This window comes from Kryptolebias marmoratus, linkage group LG7, assembly GCF_001649575.2.
Source record: "Kryptolebias marmoratus isolate JLee-2015 linkage group LG7, ASM164957v2, whole genome shotgun sequence".
Lineage (NCBI taxonomy): Eukaryota > Metazoa > Chordata > Actinopteri > Cyprinodontiformes > Rivulidae > Kryptolebias > Kryptolebias marmoratus.
In genome coordinates this window covers 8,148,144-8,166,009 of record NC_051436.1, presented here as the reverse complement: position 1 = coordinate 8,166,009, position 17,866 = coordinate 8,148,144, and the positions used below count along the sequence as shown (strand labels likewise).

Below are 17,866 nucleotides of genomic sequence, written 5' to 3'. Positions count from 1 at the left end.
AGTGGCCCCCGAGGAATGGAGTTTGACACCTGTGCTCTAGGGTGACATTGCTGTGTTTAGTCAGCCAGCCTGATCCGAACACAACCAGCCCACCTGTTTCCCAACTTACCATGCAGCCCTTCAAACAAAATAACCCCCTAAACTCAAAGACACACTGTTGTTTTCTACAGGAATTCAAAGACCTCACATAGTCACCTAGTCATGTGTGACTGACAAAAAGAAACCAACTAATACACAGCTAATATGTTAATTTAATAGAAATTGAATCAGTTTGGACAGACAAATCCAGTTTGTCTCCTCTTCCTTTTTTGTTCTTTCATTTTCATGCATTGATCCAAATTCCTTGTGTATAAACGTGCTTTGCCGGGATGGTCTGTTTTTACAGTGTGAATCTGTCCTTTTAGATAATCCTCAATGTAAACTTTATTTTATTTCAATTTTTCAACCTTTAAAACCTTTAAATTATATTAATTTCTCTCTTCCTCTTTTATACATGATAATATTTTTTCACTGCTGCATGAAATTAGTGGCCTGTAAAAGGTCATTTTGGTCCTTTAGTGGCTGCTTGTGGTACCACCCCTAAATGTTCTTTGTCCCAGTAATGGGTTCTGGGTGTGGGTATTGCTACAAGTACAGATGGTTACAGGGAACACTGAGCAGAGACGCTCGTTTCTTCTTTGTTTTTTTTAAGATTTTTAAATTGTGCTCTCATTGTTTACATTTTAAACTATATAGTTTTTTTCTTCTTTGTATTTTGGTTTATTTCAAAACTGCTTGGCTAAAGCTAAGAACTTTTTTTTTTTCAGAATAGCCGAACTGCTGTAAGAAAGCCAGTTCTCATCTAAGAGCTTGAGCTATTTTGCCTGTAAGCGCCTGAGAAAACACAGTGTGGGGAATGTGTCACATCTCATGGCTTGACAACTGGCATCCATAGGAAATGGCTTGGCACTGCATATCCATAAAATTAGAGTCTGCTTAAATATACAATGTTAAAGCCATGGAATAATTTCGTACATAATCCATCTCTGCTCCCACTGAGACAAAATATGAAGCAGGCTTTTCCGCTCCCTGGTCGAGGGTAAAGACAATTACATGACGTTTGTGCTGTAAGGAAATGGGACATGCCCAGGCGTATGGTGTAATTCCATCTTGGTTTGAGTCTGATGAAGCTTATTTGATTTTCCATTTCTCTCTTTCCATCTGTATTTTTTTATTTCTGCTACATGTAGTGAAAAGCCAGCAGCTTTTTAGACTTGTGTTCAAATAATCTCACGTACATCATACAGTCATGGGAAAAAGAATGTCCACACTCTATCAATTCTTAGGCTTTACCTAATAAAAATTATACGATTATTGAAATCTAACCTCAACTGTACAAAACACAGCAGATTCCACCGTATCATTATTTATTAAACAAAAACAAAGCCAAAATTTTAAAAGCTGAGCGTGAAAAACTAATTCCACTGTTACAGCTTCCATAAAAATTTAAAAGGGAAAATGTAGCAGCTTGGCGCGGCTGATAAAATACAATTGATCAACTGGTCATTATTAGTGTGCACCTCTAGAAAAGCATGGTATTTTTTTTATCAGTTTTCTGGACTGGAGCATACATGTGTCTGTTAACACAATGACAAGGTGGAAATACATCAGCAATGACGTGAGATTACCAATTGCTCTTACCCGTCACTCTGAAAGGGGTTAAAGATCATCTCCAAACTATTTGGTGTCCATCATTTTACAACGAGGACGGTTTTTCTCAAGTGGAAAACACTTTAGATAGCTGCCAATCTTTCCAGGAATAAACGTCCCAGCTAATCCACCCCAAGGTCAGATTGTCAAATGCGCAGTGAAATTGCAAAAAGAAACAAGAGCTCCATCTTAGACTCTGTAGGTCTCAGTTAGCAGGTTAAAGTTCATAACAGGACAATTAGAAAGTTGAGTCGCCAGGAGAAATCCTCTTCTCTCTTGGGGGGTGGCAGCACGACTTAGGTTGGCAAAGTTGCATCATAATGAACTATAAGACTTCTGGAACAATTTCTTTTGGACACCAAAGTTGTTGATTGGTCATAATGCACAGCACCATGTTTGGTGAAAACCAATCACATCATATCAGCCCAAATGCTTCATACCAAATGTTTAGCATGGTGGTGGAACTTGAGCACCTTGCAGTCATTGAACTGATCATGAACTCCTTTGCAGACCAAGGTTTTCTAGAGTCAAATGTTAGGCCATATGTCCAACAGCTGAAACTTGAGTCATGCATCAAGACAATGATCCCAAACACAGCAGCATATCTATAACAGCATTGCTTTTAAAATAAAATAAAAAATCAAGGTTTACTATGGTCTTGTCAAAGTCCAGACTTTTACCTGGCTAAAATGCTGTGATGGGATCTTAAGAGAGCTGTGCAGAAAAAAAGCAACTACAAACCACAATAAACTAAAGCAATGTTGGAAAGAAGAGTGGGACAAAATACCTCCAACCATGTAAGAGACTGAAAAAGCTGTACAGAAAACCACTACTGAGAGTTATTGCTGCTGAAGGTGGCTCTAAAATCAGCTGAATCATGGGGTGAACTTTGTTTTTCACACACAGCTTTTCCATTTTAGCTGTGATTTGTTTAACAACTTGTGGAATCTGTTGTTTTTGTACACTTGAGGTTAGAACTGAAACATTTTAGAACCTTGTAAAAACCAGATCATATTTATTATATCATGATCTGTAAAAGCCTAAAATTGAATGGAGGTCAACTTTTCGATTTCTCTTGACTGTACATCAGATTCTCACACGTTTTTTTTTTTTACTATCTTCGCTTTGTCATTACTTTGGAAATAATCCTGACACAGTCAAAGTCTGTTTATCACTTTTGCCATTTTTCAAATCTTGTCAAGTTTGCGCAGCCTCCGACGTGATAACTGTTGGCCGATTCGCCGCCGCACTGCCATTTAATGAATTGTCCCATTGCCTAGTGGATAACAGAATGAACAAATGGCTTTCTGTGTTAGTGGCTGCCACTGCCTATCCTATCAGATAATTAACTTTTTGCAAATAGACTGCACTGACTACCAAACAGAATGAGCCTGCACAATTAGAATTACTTATCTATGTTCTTTGCTCCCCTCCCCCACGAACGTTGGAGGAAAACAAAACAACACAAAACAAACAAACAAACAAAATCAAATTTCGTATTTCTTGCTTGACTATTTTTTTCCTCTTGAATGGTCACATGGCAGGAATTGGCACCAGACCTGTGTGTTTATACACAAAATGAACAAATAATGAATGAGCAAATAATGAAAACGAAGCCTTATTGAAAGTAAAGCTGCTGGATTATTATATCCAACCTCAGCCCAGATGTTCAGAATATCTGACACCTCCTGCTTCCCGTTCTTCTCGTCTTCTCACATTAAATTATTAACTTTTTCTTCCTCCTCGCACAGTCTCACACCAACAGTATTGCAATTTAATATTTATATGTTTCCTTCTGTTTAAAAAAAAAATAGGAGGGGGAGGTTTTTGTGTGTCATCTGCTTTGCCACAGCCGCTGTTCAGTTCCAGCTTTTAAAGTGTTGGGGGGCCGTTTGAACAAAGCCATCTGTTTGAGTGGGCTGTTTTATTAAGTGACAAACTGGATCTTTCTACTTCGCTAATGTGTCCTGTGGGAGGTAGCGGTGGCTGGTGTTTGTGTGTGGATTTCTTTTTTTTTAATTTTATTTTCCTCCGGAAAACGTGATACACAACAGCTGTGATTACAGCACTGATAGCTTTTGGCCTTCACAAATCTACAATACCTGAATGGGTACCCTTCCAGCTTCAGTCCTATAATATGAAACACAGGCTCCATAAATAACCACTTATAACTTATTTAATAGGAAGTTACCTAACCTTTATTGTCCCACATCCTCCCAATTTATTAATGTCATTCCACCCATTGCAATGCTCCCTCTATCCATCAAGAATAATCTAGCACCCATGAGAGTATATGTGCACGATAGGTCGTGCTTGTTCAGATCTAGAGCCTTTTTTTTCTTCCAGCCCTCCATCTTGTCAGTGAATCTGTCAGAGCATCAAATGTGGGACAGGAACATTAGGCATTCTTTTTGAAGCTGTTGCTGTTGTCTGTGCAGACGTGCCCTTTCTCTTGCAGAGTCATAGCCAGCAGCTCAGACCTTCCATGGAAGTGCTGCTGAGCATGAGTAATACACGCTGACTGGGGTTAAGAAAGTCCCAATATGACTTTTGCAGCCCATTCAGTGGGGTGAAGAATATGCCAGTATGTCTGTGCATTATAATGCATGTTGTAGTTTTTGTCTTTCTACTGTAAGGGATCTTGTGGATCGTTTTTTTTTATTTCATTGCAATCATCAAATGAACCTGCACCACTTATTTCTAAGCACATTTCCAATGTTAAAATGATAGTTTAGATCTCTTAAAGGGGGACCTATGAAAAGGATATGAAAAATGAACATGTTACCTCTTGTAGCATTTTTATGATCTCACATTAGAGAAATAGTGTGTAATTCTTACCAGATTGGAAACGGTTAGCTTGTAGGAACTATCAAGCATGGTGGTGGAGGGCTGATTATTGGGGCTTGTTTGGTAGCCATAGGGCAAAGCCAAAAGTGGATTTCTAACATTGTAAAACAACTCAAAGCACAATTTATAAACCTTTACATTGCCATCATTTTTGTTTTACAGTTATTTTCATAAAACAATGTAGCTAAGTACATATAGTGTTAGTAGCAGCTAGCTGTAGTGCTTCCAAGAAAAATGTTATTGCTGTTTGAATAAATTTCTTAGCAAATTCAATGGTGGTGTAAAGATTTAAAAGAGGGTTCACTTGAACCACTAAAAATTTTTTGAGATCGGAGTTGTTTTAAGATGACAGCTGTCCATTTGGGCCTTGACCTAGCTCAGACTAGCCGTTAGCACATCATTAGGGTCCAAGTGTGGCCAGTTCGAACTAAAATTTCTGCCATCTTAAAACAACTGCACCACTGTCTTATTTCCTCCAAAAAATTAATATTGCTGCCAGAAGTGCCCCAGGTTGCAAGAAGTCAGGCAGCTAGCTGTCACCACTATTTACGCTTGTAAATAACAATGTAATGTGAAAATACTAGTAATGTATATAACATAGCATTCACATAAACTGCTAATAAATGTTTGAGACTGGAGTCATTTTAGAAACAGCAGCAGTCCACTTTGAACTAGCTGTGAGCCCATCAGTTTGGTCAGATTAAACTATTTCTCCAAACTGAGGCATTCAAAAAGCTATGTATAACAAGTAGGGTATAGATTTTTCATAATTTTTCCACGAAACCAAACTCAAAAAGATATGAGCTATTCTTTTAATGTGGTGTTCAGCTGTTTCTTTATATACCCCATTGAATTAGTTTTACACATTGTCTGGGATTTTTGCACAGAAAGCACATTTTAAAAAGGGAGAGTAATGCGGGGGAAAAGGCTTGCATTATGAACATCATTATGTGTGACAAGCAGCACAATATTGATGGAGGAACGGGTTCCCATCATTGCGCTGCATTAAAACCTCTGCAGTGAATTAATGTACTATTCCTGATCCGGTAATTAACAATCATTCGGGGGCCATATCCCTTTTCAAGTAATCACTAATTGCAATAAGAATTTCAGATTCCATTTAAGGCAAGATTACCGATGAGCATTCAATGCAAATCAGCGCACGGTTCTAATTAAGCTCAGATTCTTTTTCTTTCCTTCTCTCTTGCTGCCATGGGCCTTTGTGAGCACATACAATGTGGAGTTTGTTGCCTTGGCTTTACAAAAGATAAATTTTTATCATAATGCTGCAGATAGAAAGCTGGTTAGTGCTCAAAAAAAATTCTACTTGTTATCTTTGCTATATATTAACATGTGGAGTTTACCTCCTCCTTTCTTTAAACTCTTGTTTTTGTGTTGTTTATCTCTGTTTGTCATTACTGCAGCCTGTCCGTGGTTTTGGCTCAGGGTCAGATGTGTCTGAACTCTGTATTGGCAAGTAATTACCCACAGAGAGAACTCACTTATAAAGCTGCTTTTACAATCAGCAAACACATCCTTCAGTGCATTTATTTGTACTCAAATGATAATATTTCTCCTGTTTGACTTGCAAAATATTTGAAGGCAAATGTCCGAAGTACACGCTGTCCTGTGTGCATCACTTTTACCCTCTCCAGTCATTAGACACCCTCCCTCCCCTCCCCCCATCCCCTTTCAGTCCAATTGGCCTCACTTTTGCTGCCATTGTGACAATTCATCAATATCACAGAACTGATACGCTGCGGCTTTCAGATGTCATACGAGGTTAATGGCATCTTTAAATGCTCCTTTTCTTCCAATGCGTACGTCCACAGCGAGGCAGCAAATTTGCAGGCTGCCACCCAATGTGTTAGGATTAATTACCCCCCTCCATCCACAACCCCACCTCACCCGGCAAGTTAAAGATTCAGAAAGGAAATGGCCCTTTTCATGCAAATGAAATTGAATATGTCAGTCAGTGTAATTATGAAAACCGAGCTGTCTTAGGCCGAGGTCCGCACCAAAAGGAGGCGTCAACTCAAAGTCGGTTTATTAATCTTCTTCTCTCCAGTCTTTGATTTGTACTATTTAATGGCCTGGCAGATCAAACTTAAGTCTATTGTGGATCCCCCGATGACTTAAAATGTTTCGGCCATTGTGAAAAAAAACCCAGACATGGATCTTTGTGAGAGCAGGGTTTTAATATGCGGCTGAAGGTTAAGCTGATGTCAAACAAGCCTGTAATAATCCACATCTGCAGTGTGTTATGACTCCAGCCATAACAGAAGGAAAAAATGTATTGTTAGTTCTCAGCTACATTAGTCGGCTGAAATTGAGCTCCCAAAAAGAGCCAGAGAAAGCCTTCAGGGAGGGATGACAAGGAGTCATTTCATCCACAAAGATGAAATTTGGATCTGTAGGCACCAGTGCTTCTTTTTGATTTTTTCTGCTTATCAACCTTGTTAACACAAAAATGGCTTTAAATCAGTCAATTTTACAGATACTTTCAGTGTGGTAGTAGCTGAGAGTCATCGCCAACACACACTCTGAGAGCTAACAGATTGCACAAGATCTTTGTTTAGAAAAGAAAATCATTTAAGACCTCAGGCCATATGCATGTTCATGTCATCTTCAATTTTGCATTATACAGTTTTTTGCAAATAGCAGCTGCAGCTAGGTGGGGAACTTCTAACAAGAATATAATATTTCTGCCAAATAACTTTGTAATATAAAATTGATGGCAATATAATATTTTATAAAATTGTGTTTGCATCAACTGCTTTGAAATTTTTGATATTGGAGTTGTTTTGAGACTCGTACTAGCCATTAGGTTGTCAATCTAGTTTGAATTGAACTCCATTTTTCCAAACTAAAGTAATTCAAAGAGCTATCGTCAACAGATAAGGCTCGAATTATTCACAACCTCTTCACAGAATCCCACTTCAAAAGATGTGAACTATCCCTTTTAAGGTTTAGATTATTTTCAAACCACTGTGTTTTGTTTTTACACTAATATTGAAAATCATTTTAACTTTCTGGAAACCACTAATACATTTCATTCTGTGGCTTTCACGCAAATAAGTCTTTTTTTTAAAATTCATTTAACAGTTTGTTCCCTCAACTCTGATGACATGACTCTTGTAAAGAGCAATAAAGGCTTCCACTTGGCTGTCTAATTATTAGCATGGCATTCATCAGTGGGACTGTGCAATGCTGTGACCAGCTTCCTCCCTTTCTGAGGCAATGAATGAGCAAGGTTACATAAATGACCTCCAGGGAGACCAGGCACAGGCCCTCGTCACTAACCTTTCAGCTTGTGATAGGCTTTACACTTCTCATTTGTTTGCTGGCAACGGCTTAACACTGGATTAACAGTTTCCCAGTCAGAGTATTAATTATTTTAGATTACGGTTACCTCTCTGAGGAGATGTGCACATGCAGCTTAAGTAAGAAGAGCTTTTTTTCAGTTTAAACTCATTTTGTAAAACAAAGAAAGCATGCCTACCATTCCATGTTAATGACATTAATGTCTGCTTAAATGAAAATGATTACAGTCAAACACACGGCAAATGCAATTTTATATTTCCTTGGTATTGTTTAAGCATTTTTAGTATGCAGTAAGTGTCGTTTTCTAAGACAATCGCTGCAAAAAAAAAAAAAAATCTGGGTTCTGCACCAAGGTCTTTTTCTGGCGCACGGGTTCGTACAATGTTTGTTCACAGAGCGTATCTTATTGTTTGCTGTCATGGTTCTAGTCACGGCATTGTTCGGACAAAAACCCGAGGTTTCAATCAGCCTCTATCTACCCGAAGCCGTGTGAGGAGTCGTCCAAAATTGATGTTTGTCAGCAGCAGAACTAAAATGAGTGTATGATGGCGAATCAGCAGCCATGTCTTTGAAAACACCATTACCTCCATGTCACGCCTCAATCACTCCCCATTGTGCGATGGCTCCCCCAGCACCCCCACCCCACCCCGTTCCCCTCACCTCCGAGCTGATCTCCCGTACATGCCGTAGAAGTCTATTACAGCCAGCGTAGGGAGCCATAATGGATGGCCCCAGAGCTAAAACAGCCCCAATAGCATATCAATTACCCATCAGCACCTTCCTGGTTGGATGGCAGTGCATACCACTCCCCCCAGCCAAGTCAATGAGATAACGTTAATATGCGGATATTATTTTGTGTAATGCACAAATTGTATCAACTTAGCTGCCCACCTGTGGGATCTTCCAGCTGGTAAATGAGAGAAAAATTTAGAGAAATATTTGTTTTGAATGATTTTATGCTGGGGAAAGAGGGCGGCGGGTCGTTGATGTCCGTGAGCACTCAAGGCAGCGGTGCGTCACGAGGAAATCGAGTGATTTCCCAGAGTCATTTGCCCAGTGGAAGCCCAGCTGCTTGCCTGTTTATCTGTTCGCCCTTTTGATTGCTGGCCACACATCTCGTGTCACCTCTCTGTGATTCCCGCAGGTTAATTTGTCCCTCGATCGCAGTGCTGCCTGACGCTGCTTCTGGGCAATACACAGCCTGGAAGGGGTGGGGGGAAATCGGTTGGCACATAGACAGGCACGAGGACGAGCACAATGACACGTCCTCACACATACAGATGAAGCGATTCAGATGGTTGGCGTTACTGCAGCTGCGTGGCCTCTAATGACCTGTTGAAGTGATTGATAAAAGGCAAACAGTCACTTTGCGGAAGGGGGGCACAGATGGAGCTGAACCTCTTACTGAAGCTGGCACTCGAGCTTCAGAGGAGAATATTTGGGAGGGGGATAGGTGTGGGGTCCTTACTCAACACTTTGACATTTTCTGTCATTGAAATTAAAAGAACTTTGATCATCACAACAAAGCCAGAATATAAAATATCCACAAAAATCAAAATCTCATCCAGGAGAGATGGGCGTCTTTGATTACTAATCGCTTTCATGTGTTTTGATTTTTCTGGGACTGTAATAGAGCTGTCATCTCGTGAGTAGAAACTGATTGTCCTGAAGGCATGAAAAGAAAAAAAAAATACTTACCCAACTCTATTCCTGAAAATTAAAAGTAAAATGACAAATATTTGACAAAGCGTGACTTTTTTTGTAGGAAAAGCTCTAAAAATCAAACAGAACTACAACCTTCTTTTTCAATGTGAAAAATCAAAACGAATACAAAGCATACAATGCCCTAAACCAGCTGGGGAACATGCAGCATTGTCCATGCCATGGTGACCTAAGCCAAACACTGTTTTACTTTTATCCTTGTGTCTTTCAATGAGTTGTGCTGAATGGCTGTTAAAGAACAGTAATTACAATCACAGCTTTTTGAGGAACATTTGAAAGGTTTCATTTGCAATCTGAAATAAACACCACTACTGTTCCTAACTCCTGCGACTGGTTAGATATCCTTTATATATCCTTTAAATATTTTCAAGCTGCATTTCAAGCCTTTTTTTCTGTCTTGATGCAATATACGTAAGGACCAAGGAAGCACAAGGGGCCGCTGTTATTCTTTTGACTTGGCATGGGGGTAGCCACAGAACTGAAACCGTTAGTATGTAAAGTGTAAAGCTAGTATCTCACTGAGTTGCGACTGTTGGCAACAAAATGCAAATGTTACTTATGAGGAAGTTTCCAAAATGATTTTAAAAAGAGTAATTGCTCTGTCTGTAGTGCTCACTTTTTTGACCTTTTTTTAAATTTTTTTATTCCTGTCTGTTTTGTTTTCAGCACCACCAAAGTTTTTAAGAACCCCCACTGACCAAACAGGCGTGCAAGGAGGCGTGGCATCCTTCATCTGCCAAGCCACAGGAGATCCACGGCCGAAGATTGTGTGGAACAAGAAGGGGAAGAAAGTCAGCAACCAGAGATTTGAGGTATTAGGTCTATTGTTCTGATGTAAAATGCTCGACAAAATGGGAATGATTCAGCACTGCTTCTGGCTTTGCTCGCACGCAACAATCCATTGCGCCAAGTCCATGGGCTTGCTTCTCGCCCCAACTTGCCACCACGCATTAGCGAGCTCTAACAGTCATGCTGACCGGGCTTTTAAACGTGCATGACTATTAATAAGAAAGCACACAAAAGATCCAGAGACAAATATGTAATTGAATAAATTTCAGTAAGAAAGCAATTGGACTGAGGAAAACCAAATGATGGTGTGACCCAGATCCATACATTAGCATCCCACCACATTTGCCAGTTTCATGCAAAAGGAAAGGGGAAGTAGCACTTTCTCTACAAAAGGTCCTTTTGCTTTGTGGCATCTTTATCTTAATGCATGTCTTACTCTTCTTATTTGGGCTGAAGCTTTGATTTCTGGTCAGCTTTAATCTGCACTTGGGCTCAGTATCATCACCATATCATCGCAGAGCACTGATAAGATTTCTATTAATTTCTGTGTCAGTCCTTGAGATTATCAGGGCGTCAACTCCCCCTCCCCCACACACTTTGCTCCAGTTGCCATGTTTGTTAGCTTCCACAAAGCAGCAATGACTTAATGGAGCTCAGGGACCCTTTCCCACCTCTTTTTCTCTTCTCGTGCCCAAAGAAATCTAATCTTATCAGAGTTCATCGCGTTTGCATCGCATGTTGAGCTGAATGCTAACACATTAGTTTTCATTCATCCATCGCCCCATAGGGCTTGCTGGCTGCCGCAATTCTGCACCCATTCAATCATGCACTGCCACCTCATCTTCTAACAAAAACCTATTTCCTTTTGGAAGCCTCACAACTTCCTTTCTAATTTGCTCTTTGGCTCAAGCTAAGAAAGGAGGCCGTTTTTACCATCACCTGCTGACACCTTGAATGCCAACATTGCTTTAGCTTGGCCAACGAAATGCTAAAGTGTTTTGTTAACTAACACATGCTCAGATATACTGTGTACTTTAAAATGTTTGAAGGCCTCTGTATGTTTGTGTGAATGCATGTGTGTGTGTGTGTGTAAGAGAGAGCGAGCAAGAAAGAGAGATCGATCTCAGGCCTATTTTTTTATTCAAATCTACCTCTATGCTTAAAAGAGATTGAGTTATGACAGATCTTTCTAAAATCAGTGAGTATACAACACGTAGCATGCAACGATAGCTGAATAAGCTACAACAAACACCTGTTTGTGAGCATTTTATGTTTCGTCCGTCCAAAACAGTCGGTCCTGTCTTTCGTACCACTATCTTCACCTCATGGTACAACTGTCTCTCCGTAACCGAATATCTAAGCCACCTTTAACTGTTTGTGCTCGTTTTCTGTCCCATTGACACAATCAAGTGTGATGCATTTTCTTCAGGGAATTTAATGTTAACTTTAAGAGTGGGAACCATTGAAACTTAAATTTGCACACTGCAACCCCAAGATCTGAGCAAAAAATTTCCTGAGCAGCATCACCTTCCCCATTCTTAAAGTTAGTCAGCCACATTTGTTATTTTACAGGTTAATGCACAACGCTACGTTTACCGAAAATACGCACATTTGGACACAATTGATTTTTTCCCCCTATCTAATACCCACAGCTTTTCTGCAAAGTAATTTAATACAGATGTTTCACATGATTTTTTTACACATACAGTAATTCTCCATAAATGTACACAAAATCACTATGGTTCACTGTAAGGTAGGAAACAGCTTTCGTTTATGTCATAGGAAGCACATTTTGTCAGTCACCATCAGTGTTGTTGGCCTGTCTTTATTCTTTTTTTTTTTTCTGTGGAAGGTTCCGAACCCATTGTGACCAAAAAAATCTCCTTTAACATATCCTGTCTCTCGCACCTGCAGGTGATAGAGTTCGATGACGGCTCTGGTTCAGTGCTAAGAATCCAACCGTTGCGCACGCCCCGAGACGAAGCCATATATGAATGCGTCGCCTCCAACGGTGTTGGAGAGACGAGCGCTACCACCAGACTGACTGTTTTACGTGGTAGGTCTTTCTTAGCAACCCCAAAAGCCTGCCAAAAATAAATACAGTACTGTGCAAAAGTCTTGAGTCATTCCTCATGGGTTGTTTCCCCCCACCCTCATATTTAGTTTCCAATGAGCCGGACTTCCTTGTAATCCGTTAAAGATGTTTGATTATTAGTTCTCAGATATTGTGAAATGTATTTTTTTTTTCTTGTACTGCTTTTTCAGTCCAGTACCTGACCCTTTTCCTATTTTTGTTAATCTGTTTGTAAAGCTACATAACCTCTGACCTATGAATCATTCAGGCATAAAAATGTTCCTAAACTCAAGAAATGAACCAGCATTGTGTTGACCCATAACAGACAACTTAGCAAAAATAATTTAAAATTAAGAGCTAGCTAGTTACTAATGTTACGTCCTGTGTTTAGCGTTTGAGATGGCTTTAACACTCACTAGCTATTAATTTTGGTGATAACAGACTATCACACAATTTGTTAGCTAGTAACTACTAAAAATACCAACTAGTTAGCTTGTAGGTAGATGTTAGCTAGTAGTTTACAATAGTTAGAAGCAGGTGAAATCATCTAAACTCAAGGGATAAACTAGTTTTGTTGTTTTCAGCTGCAACAAAGTGATTATTAGCTGAAAACTTGGCATATAGTAGATGATTAAAATTATGCATCTCTCGGGACTTGTGTCAAGTCTTTACAGGATTATTATTTTTTTGCTTAAAGCCATAACCTTCAGACACTGTTCATCCGCTGTAGGTTTTTTAGGCCTGACACTTCTTGTTTTGTCCTCCACTTGTTAATTTTTCTCATTTTTTAAACACTGCACCATATGCTGGCATAGTCAAGTACAAATACTGGTCAAAGAAATATTGAAAAAGCAGCTAAAGTCCAAAGAAGAACTCCAGAAACCATGAAAAGCTACTAATCAAGATGACTTTTTAAAAAAATGACAGAAAAGTTTGGGTTCTTGGAAGCAAAGTATGAAGAAATTTGGGATGTTTTAAAAGTTTTGCACAGTACTGTACAGACACTATGCACCACTGACACTCAGTACTCCCCATCGAACACAGGTAAGGTTGCATTTATCAGTTAAATTCTCTCCTCTATTTTGTTCTTTTTCATTTGTCATTGTCAACTATTTTAAACTCTGGTTACACTCACGTTATGTATTCTGACTTGATAAGATTTAGTCCATTAGCTATTTAGCCAAGTAAGTTTTCGTTTCTAAGTGACTTAAGTCATTTGCATACAGATTTCTGACACAATAATTAAGATGCCAGTTAAATTATGCAAATAGCCATCCTTTTCCTAGCCTGCGGTGGTTTAATGAAAAAAGCTCAGCAATAATTTTCAAATCAGTCATTTTTCATCTCTGCTTTGATATTCATTTGACCATGGAGAAAATAAAGCAGTGTATTCTCCGGTGATTACGAGGCACCGTTTTTTATTTATAGCTGTCTTGTATTGGCAGGTTGATTCAGTCCATATCTTCCAGCGATCAGTGGCTGTGAAAACACGGTTTCTCTTCACAAACACACGTTACAACATAGGCAGGAAAGGTCAGGCACTGTGTTTACTTCCAGTGAGCAGCGAGGGCTGGTCAGGTGGCAAACATCAAGCTGGATGACGGTGTCTCTTTTATAAAGAGCAAAAATTTATCTTGATTACACACAACATTCCTTTCAAAGGCAAATTTGTGGTGGCCCTGAGCTCAAAAGACTGTGTAATATCTCTCTAAAACATGACTTGTTTGGCCGTGAATAGAGAAAATGGCTTTAGAATTTATTTTCGAAAAAAAGGCTTGAATGAGGTGCGCTCCATTATGCTCCACAATTACACAACAGAGCAAATGAGTTCCTATTGAAAAGGGTGCTTCCATCCTATAGAGAAAAAGCTGGCTCTGCAAGTCTCTGAAGCCCCGTCCCTTGCTTCTTATCTCAGCAGTGAGCCACCAAAAGGCCCTTTGCACTGTCTCCAGAGGCCGATTGAAAGAGAAAGGTGGCACGTTCACATGCGCCTCTCTCCTGTTTTCTCTCTGTGTGTATAAGCCTGTGCCGGTGTGTGTATGTCCTCTTACTCTCATGCAATACTGCGCACAATTCTTTTCCCCCCTTTCACTCTCGCTCTGTCTCTATCTCTGTATTTCCCTCCCCTTCACACATACACACTTGCACAGCTGCAGATAGCTGAGGGACGGATAGAAGCTGCTCTTCCCGGCTTCACGGCCTAGCATTAGCATGTTTATTACTATTTCCATTTTGCTCTTCTGCTCTCTCTCTCCTTTCCCATCAGTGTATTGAGGGTGAGTAGAGACCTATCTGCTACCAAAAAATAGAAAACCAGGAGCACGTTTTTTTTTTTTTTACCTCTGCTTTTGTGCAAATATTAAGTTGTGCTTCATCACATTGCCTCCCACATAAACAAAACACTGGCATTGTGGACGATTCAGCAAACAATCACACATTTTGTATATAAATGAGGGCTAATTTTACTAATGTTTATCATCTACTGTCACGAGTTCTGTCTGAGCAATGTGTCAGGAGTTAAAAGATTAAATGAAAAATCTGCTAATACACAACAAACCTATTAATGTAATGAAAGTAATCACAGCTCGTCAACTAAAATAAAAAATAAATAAATAATGAAAATGTAACGCTATTAAAAGAAAAATGCACTAGTCATAGTTTTTTCAAATTTTTGTAAAGCTCTTATCTGCCGATTCTGGTTTTGGCCAACTTGAATTTCTCTCAAAGAACTATTATCAGCCATGTGCAAAATAGTCATTTTAAAATTTCTTGTTCAATTAAAATATTTGACTCTGTGTTTATAATAAAACAATCAAAAATATAATGTCAGCTAATACAATACAAAACAAAATGACAAGTAATACTACTGTCATTAACAGTAGTCAAAGCCCCACAAAGGAGCAAAAATGCAATGTTTATCACCAGAGATGCACCTATTGCAGTTTTCTAGGCCACTTTCAGCACTTACAGCTCTCACCTATCAGTTCCAATTTTAGCCAATTCTAAATTTGCTATAAGAACAATAACAGTCACCATACCAAAAAGTGTTTGTTTTTTCAAAAATTTATGGCTCAGTTAACGTTTGTGTTCCTAATAAAATATGTTGAAAATACAACATCAGTTATCCCATATTTAAAAGGAAAAGAAAAAAATAATTGATACCATTGTCATAACAGCAGTCAACACTGGAACAAAAATACAATGCTTTATATGGAATGCACTGATTGCTTTTTTTCAAGGACTATTCCAATTATAATTTATTTATTTGATTGTTTTTTTTGTCATCCTCTAAACTGGTGATTCTGAGTTTGGCCAATTCTGATTTTCTTCAAAGAACTACAAATAACAGCATGTAGAATATGTTTTATTTCTAGTTAATTTTTAAAATCTGACTCTGTTCATAATAAAACACTGTGGGAAGAAAAGAAGCATCTACTATTGCATTAGAAAAAACATCCATAAAGAAAATTGATACAATTATCATTAATAACAGTTGCATCTTGATTGAAATAAAATAAAAAGAAAATACAAAAAGGAGCACTAATCATTAAAGATGCACTAATTACAGTTTTCTAAGCTGATTTCAAACTTTCACCTGTTGATTTAGTTTTTTTTTTTTTTTTATCTCAGAACTATATTTGTTAGCATGTTTTTTTCAAATACTTCTGTTTCAGTAAGTAAACTTGTTCTTTTATAACCAACCATTTACATTTAAAAAAGAGAGAGAGAGACATTTTTCTCCAAAACCAGACAAGGTTACTGGACTTTCTCTTTTTACCCAGAAATCTACAAATTGTACTTGCCAGGGTACTGAGCAGATTTGTTTATTTTTGTAACACACCTATAAAGTGCATTAGACAAGGAGTCTTTTCCTTACAAATTGGAAAAAGGGTTGTAATTAATTGCAGTTTTTCCAAATTACATCTTGATCAAGTTAACAATTAAGATATTATGAGCTAAACCTTTGTCCTCTAGTTGCAAATTATATGTCACACAAAGTAAGCTGTAGTTGAATATAGCTGGAACTATAAAGAAAAACTTTAAGCTATATCTTTATGAACACTTTCTGTCTGAGAAAAGAGAAGAAATATTCTAAAACCTAAATCTTAAAAAAAAAAGAATGAATGAATGAAAATTGATAGCACTGTCAAACATTAGTCACAGCTTGACAAAAGAAGGGAGATGAAATGCTCATTGTGATTATTTTTTATACAAAAATTATATAAAGCTATGATTTAGTCCAGAAAAACAAACTGTAGTTTCTCAGGTTTCGTGGTGGGTGGAGGATGACACAGACTTCTAAGGGCATAGTTCTGTATGAATAAAAAAAGAGATTGCAAGGTTAACTTAAGAATGTGTTATATATTATTTAGAATTCCAAAAAGCATACTCTGTTCAAAAATACTTTTTACTATATGAAAAATACAACTGGTTTGTAGTGGTATGCACTGCAGTTAAAAATAGCAACTTTCACTACGAACAGCTTCTTTTGGCCATTTCAGGAAAGAAATATTAAACTTTCGTGAAAGTGTGTGATGCAAGATCAAAGAAATAAGTAAGCAAATAAAGATAAGTGTCTAATACATATAAAGTGTCTGTTCATTTAGCTCATTTAGGCTCCAATGGTCTGTGGAAACAACTGCAAAGCATCTGTTGTGCAAAGATCGCCACAGGGGGTGAAGCCTAATTCCATGAAGGGGGGAAAGAAAGCACATTGTTGTAATTGCCATGTTATAAAGAGGGGGGACTTGAGGTGACAAATCCAAAGTACCATGGGATATTAGTATTCAGATGGGTATCCAGCTTGATGGGAACTGCCATTAGTAATGAACTTCCAGGCTTAGAGAGGTGATTTGCATCGAAGACGAACCCTGAAAACGTAATGATGTTCGGAGTCAAATCTGCCAGGCAACGCCAGGAGGTTCAAGTTATCTTTTTGCACTTTTTCTGTCTTTGTAACCTCCATTTTGATTAACTGTGAGATGACCAGGCTCTCACACGGCCTGCGTCTTAGAATTTAGGTTGTCCCGATTTGATTTGTGATTGAGAATGACATAAAAAGATTAAACGTTGGAGATATGTCATATTTTGGGTGCCAAGGAAGTGAACCGATTTCAGTTAAGTGATATTTGATCTCATTATTGCCTGCTGCTGAAGGTGAAAGCCAAGCAATCATATTTTCACCCATGTATGTGTGTTACCAAAATATCTCATGAACCACTGAACATATTTTAATGACATTTGCAGAAAGTAATCACTGGATGTATGTCTGCAACTAAATAGCATTTGGATTTGACAGATATTGGGCTAAAATTTGGTGTTTTAGTAGCTGAGACTAATACATGTTCTGAGTGCTATCAGATTGCGTACACCCTTTTTTTTTAACTTTGCCTTTAACTATTTGGAGTCAACACTGTCAGC

The 17,866-nt window shown here is 38.4% G+C and overlaps 1 protein-coding gene across 41 annotated transcripts in view; it reads left to right on the top strand.

The window, feature by feature from the left end:
* LOC108234849 (protein tyrosine phosphatase receptor type D) overlaps window positions 1-17,866 on the top strand; it is a 441,438-nt gene that overhangs the window by 351,126 nt on the left and 72,446 nt on the right. For 24 of the 41 annotated variants that reach the window (XM_017414393.3, XM_017414387.3, XM_017414372.3 and 21 more), the window contains exons 11-12: window positions 10,249-10,394; window positions 12,286-12,427. In XM_017414393.3, the coding sequence (XP_017269882.1) occupies window positions 10,249-10,394; window positions 12,286-12,427 (288 nt within the window). Of the gene's footprint in view, window positions 1-10,248; window positions 10,398-12,285; window positions 12,428-17,866 lie in introns of all 41 variants that reach the window. The other 17 variants (XM_017414361.3, XM_017414359.3, XM_017414354.3 and 14 more) reach the window with 1 other exon arrangement.